General features: G+C 43.4%; 1 protein-coding gene across 5 annotated transcripts in view; it reads left to right on the top strand.

The window, feature by feature from the left end:
- Positions 1-16,272, top strand: part of RAD18 (RAD18 E3 ubiquitin protein ligase) — a 130,231-nt gene that overhangs the window by 42,292 nt on the left and 71,667 nt on the right. For all 5 annotated transcript variants that reach the window (XR_013346690.1, XM_077822455.1, XM_077822454.1 and 2 more), the window contains exons 8-9: positions 4,939-5,015; positions 5,934-5,994. Coding sequence is in view for 4 of the 5 variants with exons in the window: in XM_077822455.1 (XP_077678581.1) it covers positions 4,939-5,015; positions 5,934-5,994 (138 nt within the window). In the remaining variant the exon portion in view is untranslated. The remainder of the gene's footprint in view (positions 1-4,938; positions 5,016-5,933; positions 5,995-16,272) is intronic.

The following is a 16,272-nucleotide window of genomic DNA, read 5'->3' as shown; positions in this document are numbered from 1 at the left end:
AAATTATTTTCCATTTGCTTTGCAAACCAGCATTGTGGCTTTTTCCCCCACTCTTAGTCTCTAGTTAGTGGTACAACTGATATGGTAAAGTTTGAAAATTACTTTCCATTATAACCTCCATTGTCACAAGCTCATAATTTTCAGAAACTTTCCCCGGGAAGCGGGTGGGTGAGAGAGAGAGAGGTGTTTTTTTGTTTTTTTTTTAAATGCTTTGGCCTTTTCTTGATGGTGACTTTTTTTAAAGTTTGAGCAAAATCCCACCAACTGGGGTTTATTTGAGTTATTGGAAACAGATCATTATTTCCTCATTTTAATAAACAAAAATGGTGACCCAGGTTTTCATGAAGGCAGCTACATAAAAATGGATGAAGTCTGAAACACTGTCCTTACTGAAGAGTAGTACTGCTTGGTTTAGTTTCCATGCACCTCATCCACATGAAGTTAAGATTACTCAGGAAGTGAATTTCCCTCTTGAAGATGGCAAAGAGTTAACGTTTTGCATTCAGCATATTAACTTTCAAGTGTCTTAGCATTTGAGTGCTTTCACTTGATCTCCACTCATCACTGTTGTACAGTATGCTTAGGTGGTAAGCTGCTAGTGTTATCGTTTGTTTTAAATGTAGGCAAACTAAGGGCTAGTCTACAGTGGCAATGTTTAATGTGGCTTGTGTAGTCGCGACAGAATGCTGGGAGAGAGCTCTCCCAGCACTTTAAAAAAACCCACCTCCACGAGGGACGTAGCTCCCAGCGCTGGTGCACTGTCTACACAGGCGCTTTGCAGCGCTGAAACTTGCTGCGCTGAGAGGGGTGTTTTTTCACACCCCTGAACGAGAAGTTTGCAGCGTTGTAGTGTGCCATTGTAGACAAGCCCTTAGGCTTGGTCTACACTACAAAGTTAAGTTGACATAAGCCATCATAAGTCGACCTAATTATGTCAGTCTCTACACTAGAATGCTGCTTCTACCGAAGTAAGTGGCCTGCTACAGTGATATCATAATTCCACCTCTGTGAAAAGCCTAGCGCTTATGTTGGTGTAGCTATGGTGATGCAGTGTCCCTGTAGACACTGCGTTACTTACATCCGCTGTTTACTGTCACTTTGTCAGCAACAGGGCTCACAGCTGGAGCTGTGAAATAGACAAGAATGTCTATTTCCGTTAGGTTCCCTGTTGTGAAACTGAGCTTTGTGTGGGGCTCACAGCTGGCCCCACTCACCCCACCCCCATACTCCTGGGTTACAGCCTGAGGTGTGAGCTTGGCACAGGACTCAATTTCTACTCCTGGGAGAATTCTGCATCACTGCACGTGTACAGAATTCACAGATTTCTTTGCTTCCCCACAGAAAAATGACTTTCTGATGCGGATGCAATGGGAAGCCAAAAAGTGGTCACGTGCCCCTCCCCAGCAGCACAGGCATGTGGTTTTGGGCACCCAGAGTGGCTGGTGGAGAGGTAAATCACTGTGGCGGGGTTGGGGATGCCTGGTCGGTATTGGGCCAGACCCCCCATCCCCCTATCCACCCAACCCCCGTGCACCTGGACCCCTCAAACCCGGACACCCCCTTCCCCCTCCCGGCTGAGCCTCACCCACCGCTACCAGTCCCGATGGGTGGGGGTGGAGGGGGAGTGCACTTCTCCTACACAGAGCAGCCAGGGCCGGGTAAGACCACCCCAGAAACCTCCCCCAGGTCCTCACTCCCCACCCTGCTTCCTGCCCCTCAGCCATGGGGGAGAGGGGTCACTATATGGGGAGCTGCTCCCCCACCTACCCAAGCCCCATGCATCCGGATGCCCCCAGGGCTCCCCCCCCAGAGCCGCACACACTTGAACCCCCACCCTGACAAGTCCTGCCCCCTGTGCACCTGGACCCCTCCCGATAAGCCCCCCACACCCAGACCCCCTCCGCTGAACTCCATCTCTCCATACAGACCCCCCACCCAGCTGTAGGTCTACCTAAATTAAGTTGATCTAATTTTGTAGTGTAGACAAGTCCTTAGACGCAGACAGGTTAAGTCACTTGTTTAAGATCACACAAAGAGGCAGTGGCAGAAATGAAAATAGAACCCTGAAGCCCTGACTCTTCTTCTGTAACCACTTGACTATACTGTGTTTGAGAATATAATTACCAGTATTCTAATAAACATGGTAATTTTTATTCAGTGTATAGTGTAAAAAAATAAACTTTTGTGTCTGAATAATGTCAAACACCAAAAAGTTCTAGGTAGGCTTGGCAGAATTCAATTTTTCTATAATTCTGATGGATAATATCAATATTTTATTAAGTATCTTAAAACATTTTTATCAATATTAAATTTTCACAATTGCACAAAATTATGGGGTTTAAGCATTTTTTCTATTGATTTGAATGTTTACAGTTGCAGGAAACTATGAGGCGGGTCACAATTATTTAATGACAGAAGATCTTGAAGTTGAAAAGGTTAAGGTTTCATAACCATTTAAAGCACACATTGTCAATATCACATGTCAAAACATACAAAGTAAATATCATTTCATCAACAAACCAGTCCTATTTTTGCTATTCATTCGCTAGTCCATTTGTAACCAGCCTAATTCAAAATCTAAGTAAAAAATAACTGAATTTTGACTCTGATAAATTCTCAGGCAGAGTTTTTCTTTCTTTGCCTGTCTGTAAAGTTTGATTATCATCTATCAAAATATTTTTTCATTGGTTTGTGTGTATATGGTGAAATTGATATTTTCCGATATTTATCTATTAAAAATCTACTCCTTCCAAGCCTAGTTTTAGGCAAGCATTTTCATAAACAGGAGCCTAAAGTTAGTCATCCAGGTTGGAACTGTGCTTTTCAAAATTAGGTAACTTATTTAGGAGTCTAAGGAATTGGAAGTGTAACTTTAGATTCCTGATTTTGAAAATCTTGGCCTTACTTCCCAGTTCATAAAACACTCTCAGGATTATATAACCTAGTATTTGATGTATGCACCAAAATATATGAGGTACCTCACAGAAACAAGTACATACAGGGCTCTTTACAGAACAGTAATTGAGAGAACTCAGTTTGACATATCCAACACTCATGGGGGTTTTTCATTTTGTTCATTATTTTATGAAATTATTGACTAAGAGTAAAATATTTTAAAGCTTGTAAATGATTTAGGAGCCTAAGTCCCACTGACTTGCAGTTGAATATAAGCATATGAATTGCTAAATCCATTTTAAAAATGGGACTTGTAAACTTCATCCTAATTTTAAAACTGAGTTTGATTACAGCAAGCTTCCTTTAATTATGGAGGCTCAGTAGTGACTCCATCTTTAAGGTGTGTGAGATTTGCCCTTAAATTAGGATTAAAACTCCCAATTGACAATTTCATTATTGAATTTTAGTCTCCAGATTTAACAGAACTCCTCAGAGGACAATTATATTTATTATAATAATTTTTACTAACTTTTTTTAAAGAAATATTAAAAATGATCCCCCTTGAACTGACAGAAAATGGTGGCAGGTGGAAGAAGGATGCAGTATCTAAGGTTAAGACAGAGAATTCAGAGAGGACAAGGAGGAGCACAGGAGTGGAGGGATGGGTTCATGGAAGTGGGGTTTTTACTGGTGTAGGGTTTGTTGTGGCAAAAACAACATAAAAAGAAACCAGTTCTGATCAGGCTTTGGTAGCATGTTTACATAAGACCCACTAAACGTAGGTGCTGCAGTACACACGGTTCTGTATTACAGTTCCAGGGTTCTGGGCAAAAGCTTATGCTCTAATAAATTTGTTAGTCTCTAAGGTGCCACAAGTACTCCTGTTCTTTCTGTTCTAGGGGTGATTTTCACATATAGATTCCCGTAGTAGTAACGAATACTTCCACATGTACTTTAAGTAGCAGCCCATAAATGATGCAGTGCTACCTTTACCAAGTTTTGACTTAGTGTGCTGCTTATAAAGCTGGAATATTAAATCCCAGGAAGCATTAAATCATCCTCAACTATAGCAATGCTGCTGGGGCATTGTGAAATAGGGAAAGCTGAACTATTGTATGCCAAATTCCTGGATTTTAGCTTAAGCCAGGTTCTTTCCAATTTTTATTCCTATGTAATTTAAGGTTTTTTATTCTCTGACCAAACCCTGAACACTTAATTGTCTCATAAAAGTATCTGTTTTTATAAATGCACATAGTTTTCTGGTGGCTCTGCAGATATATTTGGGCATAGAGATAAATTAGTAATGCATATGGCACAATAAATTACACAAAGTACTATATAGCTCTAGTTATGTCTACAGTGTTAATGAGCCCAATTGTGCTTAATCATAATCTATAGATGTGCCTAATTTAATTCTTACAGTAATATGTGATCTTTCTTTGGACGATGGGTTTTGCACTGACACCCACAGGTAGTTTTCTTTTGCATTTGGATGTAATCCTTGGAGCTAAAAAGAATATAAACAGCATGTTTCATAATTTAAACTTTCAGTTAAATATGTGCTATAAAATGGAGACTTTCTACAAATATATGTCTAGATAGCATAGAAAATCGAATATGTTGGTACATGTTGAGAGAGAGATTGAAAATGAATTTCATACCGGGAGAAAGTGAGAGATTAATGGCCTGGGACTGGCTAGGAGCCATCTGAAAGCAAGCACTGTGTAACCTTCAAGGCAGCTCTGCCAGGGCCCATAGCTCTTGACCTTGTGTGCAGACTACCAATACTACTGAACTATTGCAAATTTTGGTTTTGCAATGTTAACAAATGTCCACTAGACTACTGGGATAGGCCTATTATATTTTGTTTTCACTTGTGACTCAAGTCTGGATCTCAGACTGAGTGTCCTGAGGTGAAAGATTAATGCATGTAGGCCTGAATGTCATTTAGCTCTAGGACAGTTCTTTTCAGTGCTGTTTTATTCTTTATCTTAACAGTTATATTGTGGTTCTGCCATTTATAATGCTTGTTGATATTAACAGTTGCAGAAATAGTGAAAGAGCTTGAAAACAATGAGAAAACTCGGACTCAACTTGAATTTAATAAAGCTGGTGAAAATGTAAGTTTATTATCTCTGTACCAAAAGAGTTATGAAGCATTTTTACATATTTCTTCATTAAAAGAATTGCTGGTTCCTTTCAGTGTGCTAAAATATTCAACTGGAAAACCCTTTATATCTGGGGCTAAATCCGACCCAACTCAATCCTTCTGAGCAGGGAGAGGGAATCATGGTGATGGTGATACTTCTAACAGGAGAGTGCTGTTGTTGGTACATGGCAGGATGGCTTGGGGGAGGGAGAGGCTGAGCAGAATGCATGGTGCCAAGACGCTACGATGCCTTTAAATTTAAATCAACCATTAGTAGCATATTCAAGATATTTGTGTGGGTGTATTTTAAATAACTAGTGTAAAAGAACTTACAATTAAAATGTGATATCACTTATTGTTAAGGAGAATACTAGTTTGTATGGTACTGATGTTTCTGTGGTTGAACCACCTACATTTGAGCATTTTATGATTGCAGTAAAAATACCCAGGGGGTTTTATAAAGTGAGATAAAGATACTGACCTGGCCTTGAACCAATCAGAAGACTGGAGGGAGGTTTTAAGGAAGGTCTGTTTTTGTTCTGTTTAGTCTCCTTGGCAGCTTGGCGTTCTCCTGCTGCTCTTGTGAAAGTAGAGCAAAGGGGGCACTTATAGACAGCCCAGGTATATGTTAAATGTTAACAGGTAGGGCTGAGCAGAGGTGGTGGGAAAGAGCTGAACAAATGATCTCCTCCCATATAGGGTTGACATAGTCCTTATTAAAGTGTAGTACTGATTGTTTTGGTGTCTAAAGAGTGGGGGTAAAAAGGAATGATATTTCCTCTGTTTCAAAGGTAAGTTTCCTGCATGTTCTGACATTAAAGCTTGTGTTTTTTAAAATGTGACTATCTTCATTTTCTTCTTCAAATGAACATTTTGTATCACTTTGCAGAGCATGACATTTACGAAGGACCAGACAGAAAAGGAAATGGATGAGATTCACACCTATTATCGTAAGTAATACAACGTACGCATTTTGCATTTTCAAAACTCCTTTGCTGTAGGCGTACATGCAAATATAAAAATAGCCTCTCTGTGCCTCAGTTCCCCATCTGTTAAAAAACAATGAGGACAGTAATATTTCTCTGTATTTGTAGGGGTGTTGAGGCATTAATATACATTCGATATTGTGAGGCTCTCAGATAGTGTGGGTGGAGGCTATATATCTTAGATAGGCAGAGCATGATCTTCCTCCCTCACCTAAGAAGATAATTAACTAATGCATCCAGTACAGTTTCTGTACCATAGCCAGGCCTAAACCCAAACTGACAGGGCTCAAGAATTCTTGAAATTGAAGGATTCTGTTGCAGTTATCTTAGTACTACATTTCCAATAACCTACTTCAAAAAGGGAAGATTCAGTATGTAGTAATTAGACAGTTTGTCCCCAGCAGCAGTTGGTGTGTTGAGCAAGTTGGTGTGTTGAAAAATCTTTTCTTTGAGACCCTGGCACCTAAATAAAGGGTAAGTTTTTATTAGTGAGGGTAATTAACTATTGGAACAATTTACCAAGGGTCCTGGTGGATTCTCCTTCACTGGCCATTTTTAAATCAAGATTGAATGTTTTTTCTAAAAGAGATGTTCAAGGAATTTTGGGGGGGATGTTCTTGTGGCCTTTGTTACACAGGAGGTCACACTAGGTTATGACAATAGTCCCTTCTGCCCTGGGAATCTATGAACCTGTCCTTCCAGAAGGGAAATGTTCAATTCCATTAACAAGACCAATGATTGACTAGATTTTCCAAGCAAGAGGATGGGTTTCTTGCTATTTAAAAATTTATTATGTAGTGTGCATTTTATTCCTTGTATGATCTGATCCTGCAAGTTCCTAGCATCTCCTAAGAGGGAATTTGGAGCTCTTGGTACCATTTGGGATTCATCCTTATTGGTTGGGTTGCATCCTTGCATTCAGATAGCTGGACCTGCATCCTGTTTTCCAATAACTTGCTGCAGAAATTGCATTCACTATATTGATTTTCCTGTTACTCTTTGTGTATTTGCTGGGTTATATGTATATAAGTAGAACATTCACAGTCCTTAGTTCTTGAATTTTAACTTTGCTGTTCTTGGATTTTTTCCTCTCCTATCTACCCCAGTCATTTCACTTCATCGGCAGTCTGCTTGGAAACTAAAGCAATCTCAACAGTGAGCCATATTCCACCAATACAATTTTCCACATTTTACAGGAGCATTACATTTTAATGTCTCCCATTTTAAGCATGGAGAAGCTATGCAATGAAGGGACAGTTTGTCCTGGTTAAGGATCCATTTAAAACTGTATATCCATTTAAAACTGGCTATATTTCCTGTTTCAACCTATCTTTCCTCCAATGCCTTAGGGCCAAACTAATCTCTAGTCTAGAATAATACAACTCTGCATTTACTAGATACAATTCTGACGACGTTTGTAAGGTTGCAACCACTTATGCCAACCCTGAATTTGGGCTTAAATTGTAGGCAAACCTTCTTCTCTTTTACTTTTAACAGTTTTATTTCAGGTATATTTATATCACTGCATACACTTCGTTGTTGGTTTTAGATCTTAAGCAGTTTCATTTAAGTCAAAGCAATTCATTAATAATACTTCTGCTTCCATGCAAAAATCTCTACTAATACAATTTAGGGGAACAGAAATGCAGAAATTCTGATTTTTAAGCTTAAAGGCCTTTAAAGGGTATGCTTTCCTAATTCTGACAAGTGTCTAGTAGCTCTTTAAGGGACTGATCCAAAATCCATTTAAGTAATGTATTTGAACAGAGTATCATGGGCTGCTGAGGACAAGTCTCAAAATGTACCCAGACTTAGACTCCAATCCTGCAAAGTTAGAGGACATTTCAGAATTTAAAAGACTTTCATTGGTATGTTTTGTCTGTAATATGGAGGTGCTTCAGGGTTTTAATATATAGCATGGAACACTTTCGTCCTTTTAATTTAGTACATTTGCCTCCAAAGGTTCCAAATTCATAGCTGAATTCATGTTCATTCTTTGGCTTCCTGCTGGCATGAGTTCCATAACATTCTAAAATATTCCATATGCGGTATTATTTCTTTTGTTGTATTCTTCAGTATGAAACTTGCGACAAGGTGGTATTTTCTTCAACAACCTCTTTTAAAAGGCTCAAAGTAGCCAGAAGCAAGACCCATTTTCTTCTGTTGAGTACAGTTTGCCATACTTTCGGCAAATGGTGAAGTACGCAATTTCCTCTTCAGGTGTATGTGAAGTGTTTTTGAATGACAAATGAATATTTTTTGTCTCAGTAATCTGAATGCGGGTTTGTATGCGTGCTGCTGAAGGCCACTTGAGCTGCTACGAGAATCTGTACCTTTAAAAATAAAAAAAAAAATAAAGGTGATTTTTTTGTGTGTGTGTCAGAGTGGATCCCACTGTAAGTGTGCCTGTGCCTCATGTACACAACCTTAGGGCTTAGCTACAGTTGCAGATGTAGAGTGATTTGCACTAAACCAGCCTTCGTACAGCGCAGTAGGGAAAGCACTCCAGTCTGTCCACACTGACAGCTGAAAGCGCACTGGCGTTGCTGCACTTGCAGCTGCGTTGGGAGCGGTGCATTATGGGCAGCTCTCTCAGCATTCAAGTGGTTGCAGTGTGCTTCCCAAATGGGGAGAGGGTGGGGTGGAGTGTGTTGTGTGTTGTGTGTATGTGGTGGGAGAGATTGGGCTTTTGGGGTGCTGAGAATGTGTCAGCACGCTGTCTTGTAAGTACAGACCCCCCGCTCCCTCCCCCGCCCCTCTCTCACTCACTCAAAGCAAACATTAGCCGTTTGTTTTTTTTCTCGGAGCTGGTAAGCAGCCGGCACTCCAAAATAGAGCTTTGAAAGGGCAACTTCCGCATTCCTGCTGGAGTTCACAACAAAGACAAGAAGGGCCACTTCAGTTAATGGGATTATGGGACGTTTTGGGGAGGCAATCAGAGCGCTGTAACGTAACTCCTCGTTCACACTGACGCTGTAGCGTCTCACCCAATATGCAGCAAACCTTATCTCTCTCGGGGAGGTGGAGTACCAGCAGAGCTCTAGCCAGGGAGTCAGAGCGCTCTGCGTGCCTTGCCAGTGTGGATGGGGAGTGAGTTAGAGCGCTCTGGGCTGCTTTATTGTGGTATAACGTGCAAGTGTAGCCAAGGCCTTAGAATCTTTTGAATAGCTGTGTCTATCGGGGTGGCAAATTCTCCATTTGCCACTCCTCCTTGCACCCCAGAAATTGAGGGACATGAGGCTCCAGCTGCACTTCTTGCCCTGCCATTAGTAGGGGCAAAGCAAGCCCAGAAGATGTTCCAGTTGCCGTCTCCATGCGAAGACTCATCTTTTTCTCTGAGCGAGGCAGTTGCACCAATCCTAATCTTCCTCTGGAATACTTTAGAGCCTTCCAGGAGCTTCACCAGGACAGCAGACACCTTGGAAATTGAGAGGAGAGTAATCCAAGAGAACATACACAAGATGTTCAACATCTTGAGCTCCTCAGTGCCCACAAGGTTTGCTCTACCAGTTAACGAGGGCAAATTGGAGACTGTGAAGGATCACTGGCACATGCTGGCCTTACTTCTGATTTTGAAGCAACTACAGAAACATTACCAAGTCCTGCCTGAGGGCTTTGAACAGTTCTCACATCCCACACCAGGATTTCTCGTCCTCTCAGTGATTCAGGGCAGAAAACAAAACCAAAGATCAACTAAAGCAGGGGTTCTCAAACTGGGGGTCGGGACTCCTCAGGGGGTTGCGAGGTTATTATATGGTGGGGGGGTTGCGAGCTGTTGGCCTCCATCTGAAACCCCGCTTTGCATCCAGCATTTGTAATGGTGTTAGATATATTTTTAAAATGTTTTAAATTTATAAGGGGGGTTGCACTCAGAGGCTTGCTATGTGAAAGGGGTCACTAGTACAAAAGTTTCAGAACCACTGAACTAAAGGGACCCCAAAGAATAAGGATCTCAAGAGGCTGGATCTTTTTTGGGGGGGAGGGGAGGGAAGGTCGACTCAGCTTCCCTGCAAGTTAGAACCACTCATTACCAAGCTCTGTTTTGCAAAATAGAGCTTCCTGATATCGGAGTGGGTGACCCTCTCTTCCTGTTGAGGCTCCCACAAGACTGCTGGGAAGAACTTAAAACCCCATCAAAGAAGGGCAAGTAGTAGCCAGAACATTGCACTTCAGCCTGATTCCCAGAGGCAGCAGGTTTGAAGAGACGGTTGTGAGCCACACTGAAACCAAGATTCTGTAGCCAATCTTCGGAAATTGCCTCATCCTCTTCCGTTGACCAGGGATCACAGCTGACATATGGGTGATAGACATTGTCACTTATGGCTACCCCATCCAATTCTTCTCTTTACTTCCTACCTGCCCTCTTCATTGTCTCTTTGGGGTATCTTCGCACAAGAGCCAGTTGAAAAAAAAAAAGTGGCTTCATTGCTCTGTTTAGGAGCCATAGAAAAAGTTTTGTGAGATTACAGGTGCAGATATTTCTACTCCTGATCTTTCCACATTCTGAAGAAGAAAAGGGGAGAGGTCTTTGTCCTGTCCTAGACCTGAGGAGACTGAATACATACATATGCTGCCTCAGCTTCAGAATGGTAACACTTGCCTCCATCATTCCAGCTCTTCAGACTCACGACTGGTTTGTGTCTGTAGACTTGCAGGGTATGTACTTCCACATCACCATCCACCCAGCCCACAGGAAGTACCTCAGATTTACAGGGAGACAGAATCATTACCAGTACATTTGGATTCTCTACCTTATCAAGAGACTTCACAAAGTGCCTTGCTGTGGTGGCAGCACGCCAAAGGAGGATAGGCATCCACGCCTATCTGTATTTAGTTGACTGATTGATCATAGGCAAATCCTGTCACAAAACACTGGCAAATTGACATTTATGAGACCTTGGAAGTGTAAGGTGTTTAAATTACTATATTTAAAGTACCAGATAGGCATGGACTTTTGGGACAAATGTGTTAAGTGGGTTTTCTGGGGAATAGCTAATGCAAATTCTGCAACCCTGGTTATTAAAAACCCTCGCCTTTTGAACCTGCACTCTGAGGATACTGGTAATTATTTGTTCCCAGAGACTGGATAGTAAAAGCCCTTGCTGTATAAAGAATCAGCCGAACTTTCTAGTTGGGGTCTGGTACGTGACCTAAAAACTGACATGAGCTTGTAACCAAAGGGAGGAAAAACCCCATTTCTGGGGTCTGAAATACTGGGGCTGGAGTTAAGGGTGACCTCTGGTAAGCTTTTAGTATGCATGTAAATTTTTATTATTTTTGTTTTCTCTGTAATGCTTTTGCATTAAGAATTAAATGCCATTTGCTTTATGAAGGCTGGTATACACTGCTGTAGCTCCTGGAGAAAGAGTTAATCACAGGTGCTGGACCCTGGTTAGAACTGGTGGAAAGAACAGTGAGGTGTAGCGAGACTGCAAACCTAAATCCAGTCTGAAGGGAGATAGACATGGGTCTCTGCCCCAAGAGAGATGGCAGCTGGGAAGCCTAAAACCTTAAGTGGGTGCCCTCAAGGAAGATTGGGAGTGTGTGTGTGTGTGGGGGGGTATTCCAAAGGTGCCGTTAACTCTGAAGCTGTGGCAGTAGTCTTTCTCTGTTTACCCAACTGGGCCTCCTGGTGAACTATGAGAAATTGTCTTTCTTTCCATTCCCGATGACAGAATTCATAGGAGCCAGGGTAGAGTCCAAAACAGCGAGAGTGTACTTAACCTCAGGACGGGTTTGTCTCACTAAGGTATTTAATAAACAGGGTGATAGCATGTCCTATTATGATGTTACGGACCTGCTTAAATTATTAGGCCATGTATCCGGTGCATCTGTGACAGCACTTGATAGACTTCACTTGAGGCCTCTGCAACTTTGGCTCAGGTCCATCTGCTCCCCCACCAGGCATAGGCTAAGCAAGAAAGTAATAATTCTGGCTTTTGTTTTCAAGGCACTGACTTGGGGGCTACATCTTAACAGTGCCCAGAAAGGGGAACCACTCAAAATCCCATCCCCTTCTAGAGCATTGGCTATGGATGTGTCTGGAACAGGCTTGGTGTGGGGGGGAGTTTGGTCGGCCTGGGTATCCTACTGCAGGTAAAAGGGACATGGTCCCTAGGAGACAGGAGATTACATATAAATGTCTTGGAACTGATATCCATCATACTGGTGTGTATGGTGTTCCTCCCAGTCCTATGGCCCTGACAGATACTGTCAGATCAGAAGCCAGTGATGTGCTACATAAACAAGAATGGGGCCAGACCTCCTTCCCTGACCCAGTAAAGAGGTGATTGAACTATGGATTGCTACTGCCTACACAGTATAGCCCCGATAGCCCTTCATCCTCTGGGGTCGAGCAACAACTTGGCAGATTTCCTAAGTAGAGAAACTGTCACCAACCACAAGTGGTCAAGTCCGTCCAGTTGATGTTCCACCAATGGGGGAAATCTGGTGATAACCTGTTCACTTCTGGGGGCAGCACCAAATGTCCCAACCTCTGTTCCAGAGGAGACATAAACCTTCCTTCTGCACTAGAATCAGGGAAGTTTTTATGCTTTCCTGCCAATCCTACTGATATCCAAGGTGATTGCCAAACCCAGAGACCAGGCCAAGTGCATCCTTATATCTCCCTATGGGCCAAGACATTTTGGCTGATGGACCTGCTCAGAATGTTCTTGAAACCCCCCGGATCAGGCTATCAAACTGTCAACACCTTCTGTTGAAAGATCATGGTCAAGTGTTCTATCCAGACCCAATGATGCTGTAGTTGCTAATCTGGATGCTGGCTGGCTGAGTACTATGGGAAGAGACTGCTTTTGCACCTTTGTAATATAAGGCAGGAAGCTATTCACAAGAAAAACTTCTTCATCCCATAGGCTTTCGTGGGCTAAAACCCACTTCATCAGAGAGATGCATCTGATGAAGTGGGTTTTAGCCCACGAAAGCCTATACCCAAATAAATTTGTTAGTCTCTAAGGTGCCACAAGGACTCCTCATTGTTTTTCTTGGTGTTAAAGATATTCTTAAGGTGCTTTCTCAGTTCCATGTAAACCAATCTATTGTCTTATCTTGGGGTCTTACCAAAACTGCATTCCATGCATGGGGAGAAGAAGCAACACACTTTGGATGTTTCCAGAGCTCTCCAAAATTACACTGATAGGACTAATTCTTTCAGGTCTGGTCTACGCTACGGGGTTAGATCGAATTTAGCCATGTTAGGTCAGTTTAAAAATGACTGCGTCCACACAACCAACCTCGTTCTGTCGACCTAAAGGGCTCTTAAAATCAACTTCGCTACTCCTCCGCGACGAGGGGAGTAGTGCTAAAATCGACCTTGCTGGGTCGAATTTGGGGTAGTGTGGACACAAATCAACGGTATTGGCCTTCAGGAGCTATCCCAGAGTGCTCCATTGTGACCGCTCTGGACAGCACTTTGAACTCCGATGCACTAGCCAGGTACATAGGAAAAGCCTCGGGAAGTTTAGAATTTCATTTCCTGTTTGGTCAGCGTGGCGAACTCAGCAGCACAGGTGACCATGCAGTCCCCCCAGAGTCGTAGAGCATAGAATGTTTCCACGCTCCCCCTATCATCTCCGTCCCTGAGGTTATCACAGATTAGAAGGCGAAAAAAATTCACTCGCGATGACATGTTTTCCAAGCTCGTGCAGTCCTCCTGCACTGATAGGGCACAGCTTAATGCATGGAGGCATTCAGTGGCAGAGGCCAGAAAAGAATTAAGTGAGCACGAAGAGCAGAGGCAGGGCTCGATCCTGAGGCTAATGGGGGAGCAAACGGACATGATGAAGCATCTGTCAGAGCTGCAGGAAAGCCAACAAGAGCACAGATCCCCGCTGCATCCAATGTATAACTGCCTACCCTCCTCCCCATGTTCCATAGCCTCCTCACCCAGACGCCCAAGAATGCGGGGGCAGAGGCTCTGGGCACCCAGCCACTCCACTTCAGAGGATGGCCCATGCAACAAAAGGCTGTCATTCAAACAGTTTGATTTTTAGTGTGGCTACAATAAGCAATGTGGCCTCGTCCTTCCCTCCTCCCCCACCCCACCCGGGCTACCTTGTCCGTTATCTCTCTTTATTAATTTAAAGTAAAAAAAAAAAAGAAAGAAAGAATGCATGGTTTCAAAACAATAGTTACTTTATTTTGGAGGTGGGAGGATGGCTGGCTTACAGGGAATTAAAATCAACAAAGGGAGTGGGTTTGCATCAAGGAGAAACACATACAACTGTCACACCGAAGCCTGGCCAGTCAAGAAACTGGTTTTCAAAGCCTCTCTGATGCGCAGCACACCTTGCTGTGCTCTTCTAATCGCCCTGGTGTCTGGCTGCTCAAAATCAGACACCAGGCAATTTGCCTCAACTTCCCACACCGCCATAAAGTCTCCCGCTTATTCTCTGATGTTATGGAGCAAGCAGCAATAACAATGGGAATGTTGGTTGCGCTGAGGTCTGACCTAGTCAGCAAACAGCGCCAGCAAGCTTTTAAACATCCAAAGGCACATTCTACCACCATTCTGCACTTGCCCCGTACTACTGTCCAGGCTTCATGAGCCATGGGAGCAAGGGGTAGGCTGGGGTAGGTGCGACCATGTGGTGCTGCCGGCTGGGAGAGCAGCCTGAGGCAGAAGCCTCCAGCTCGCATGATATTCCAGGCAGGACTGAATCTCTATGAGATGAACAAGAAGAGACTGACCTGGAGTATCTGGCTCCCATTCGGTGCTCTAAGAGGAGGATAGCCATGTCTGTCCAGGCGCCCACGATCGACCTCAGAGAGGTCTGCCAGGAGCACCCAGGAGACGTATGACAGCAATTAGTCCTACTGCACAGTCTGCCACGAAGGCAAGGAGCTGCTGCTGTGTAGCAATGCAGTACCGCGTCTGCCAGCAGCACCCAGGAGACGTATGATGACTGTGAGCTGAGCGGGCTCCACGCTTGCCATGGTATGGTGTCTGCATGGGTAACCGAGGAAAAAAGGCGCGAAACGATTGTCTGCCATTGCTTTCACGGAGGGAGGGAGGGGGACTGACAACATGTACCCAAAACCACCCGTGACAATGTTTTTGCCCCATCAGGCATTGGGAGCTTAACCCACTATTCCAATGGGCAGCGGAGACTGCGGGAACTGTAGGATAGCTACTCACAGTGCACCGTTCTGTAAGTCGATGCTAGCCACGGTAGTGAGGACGTACTCTGCGGACTTAATGCGCTTAGTGGGGACATACACAATCGACTGTATAAAATCGGTTTCTAACAATCGACTTCTATAAAATTGACCTAATGTCTTAGTGTAGACATACCTGCAGACTGTCACCACATCTATTTGTGACTACAGCTGGCCAATCCAAAGGCCAGGCTGTTTCTTCACAGACTGTCTAATGGATAATTCAGTGTACCTCACTGTGCTTTCAGCTGCCAGATGTGCTGCCCCCACTAACTATCAAGGCTCACTCAACCACAGCCCAAGTAACATCCTTGGCCTATCACTGTAACGTGCTGCTATCTGAATCTATAAGGCTGCTACATGGAGAAATCTGCTCATATTTGTCAAATGTTATGCCCTGGGCCTGGCTGGTAGGTCTAATGCCCGATTTGGAAAAGTGGTACTCATCTCTAATTGACTGATGCAGCTGATACTCCTCTTTCCCACCATCTTGAAAAGGATACTGCTGGCTAGTCGCAGAAGAATCCAAACTGACCCATTCTCAAAGAAGAGAAAACAGTTGCTAATTGTACAGTCACATTGGTTCTTCAAGATGTTGTCAGTGTGAGTTCCGTGGCTCATCTTCCGTTCCCACTTTAGGAGTCCACAGCTATCATGAACTTCAAGTCGCGAGAGAACTGAAGGAGAGTTGTGCCTGCTCTGCCCTTTATGTCCTTGCACAAGAGCATGAGGAGACATAGGGCAAGCCGTGGCCCCGCCAGACACTAATATTCAAAAGAGTCTCGGCTCATGCGCATGAGATGAATGTACACCTATAGCAGGATCCATAGTCACTACAATATATTGAAGAATTACTGGTAGGTAAGTAACCATTCTTTCCTTTCTGTAATAGCACATGGTACGTGCTGCTGTTCCCATTGAATTCAATGACAGAAGGACAGGGCCTTTTTTTTTATTTGGAGCTGGGAGTGTGCTCAGCTCTTTGCAGGATCAGGCTCCTGTTTTTTCTGGAGATTTTCTTTCATTTATACAAAAAATCATTTTCTACTATAGCTTTTCCTTGTG

This window comes from Eretmochelys imbricata, chromosome 7 (genome assembly GCF_965152235.1).
Source record: "Eretmochelys imbricata isolate rEreImb1 chromosome 7, rEreImb1.hap1, whole genome shotgun sequence".
Classification (NCBI taxonomy): Eukaryota; Metazoa; Chordata; order Testudines; family Cheloniidae; genus Eretmochelys; species Eretmochelys imbricata.
Note: the sequence above shows the minus strand (reverse complement) of the source record. Positions and strands in the feature narration are given on the sequence as shown.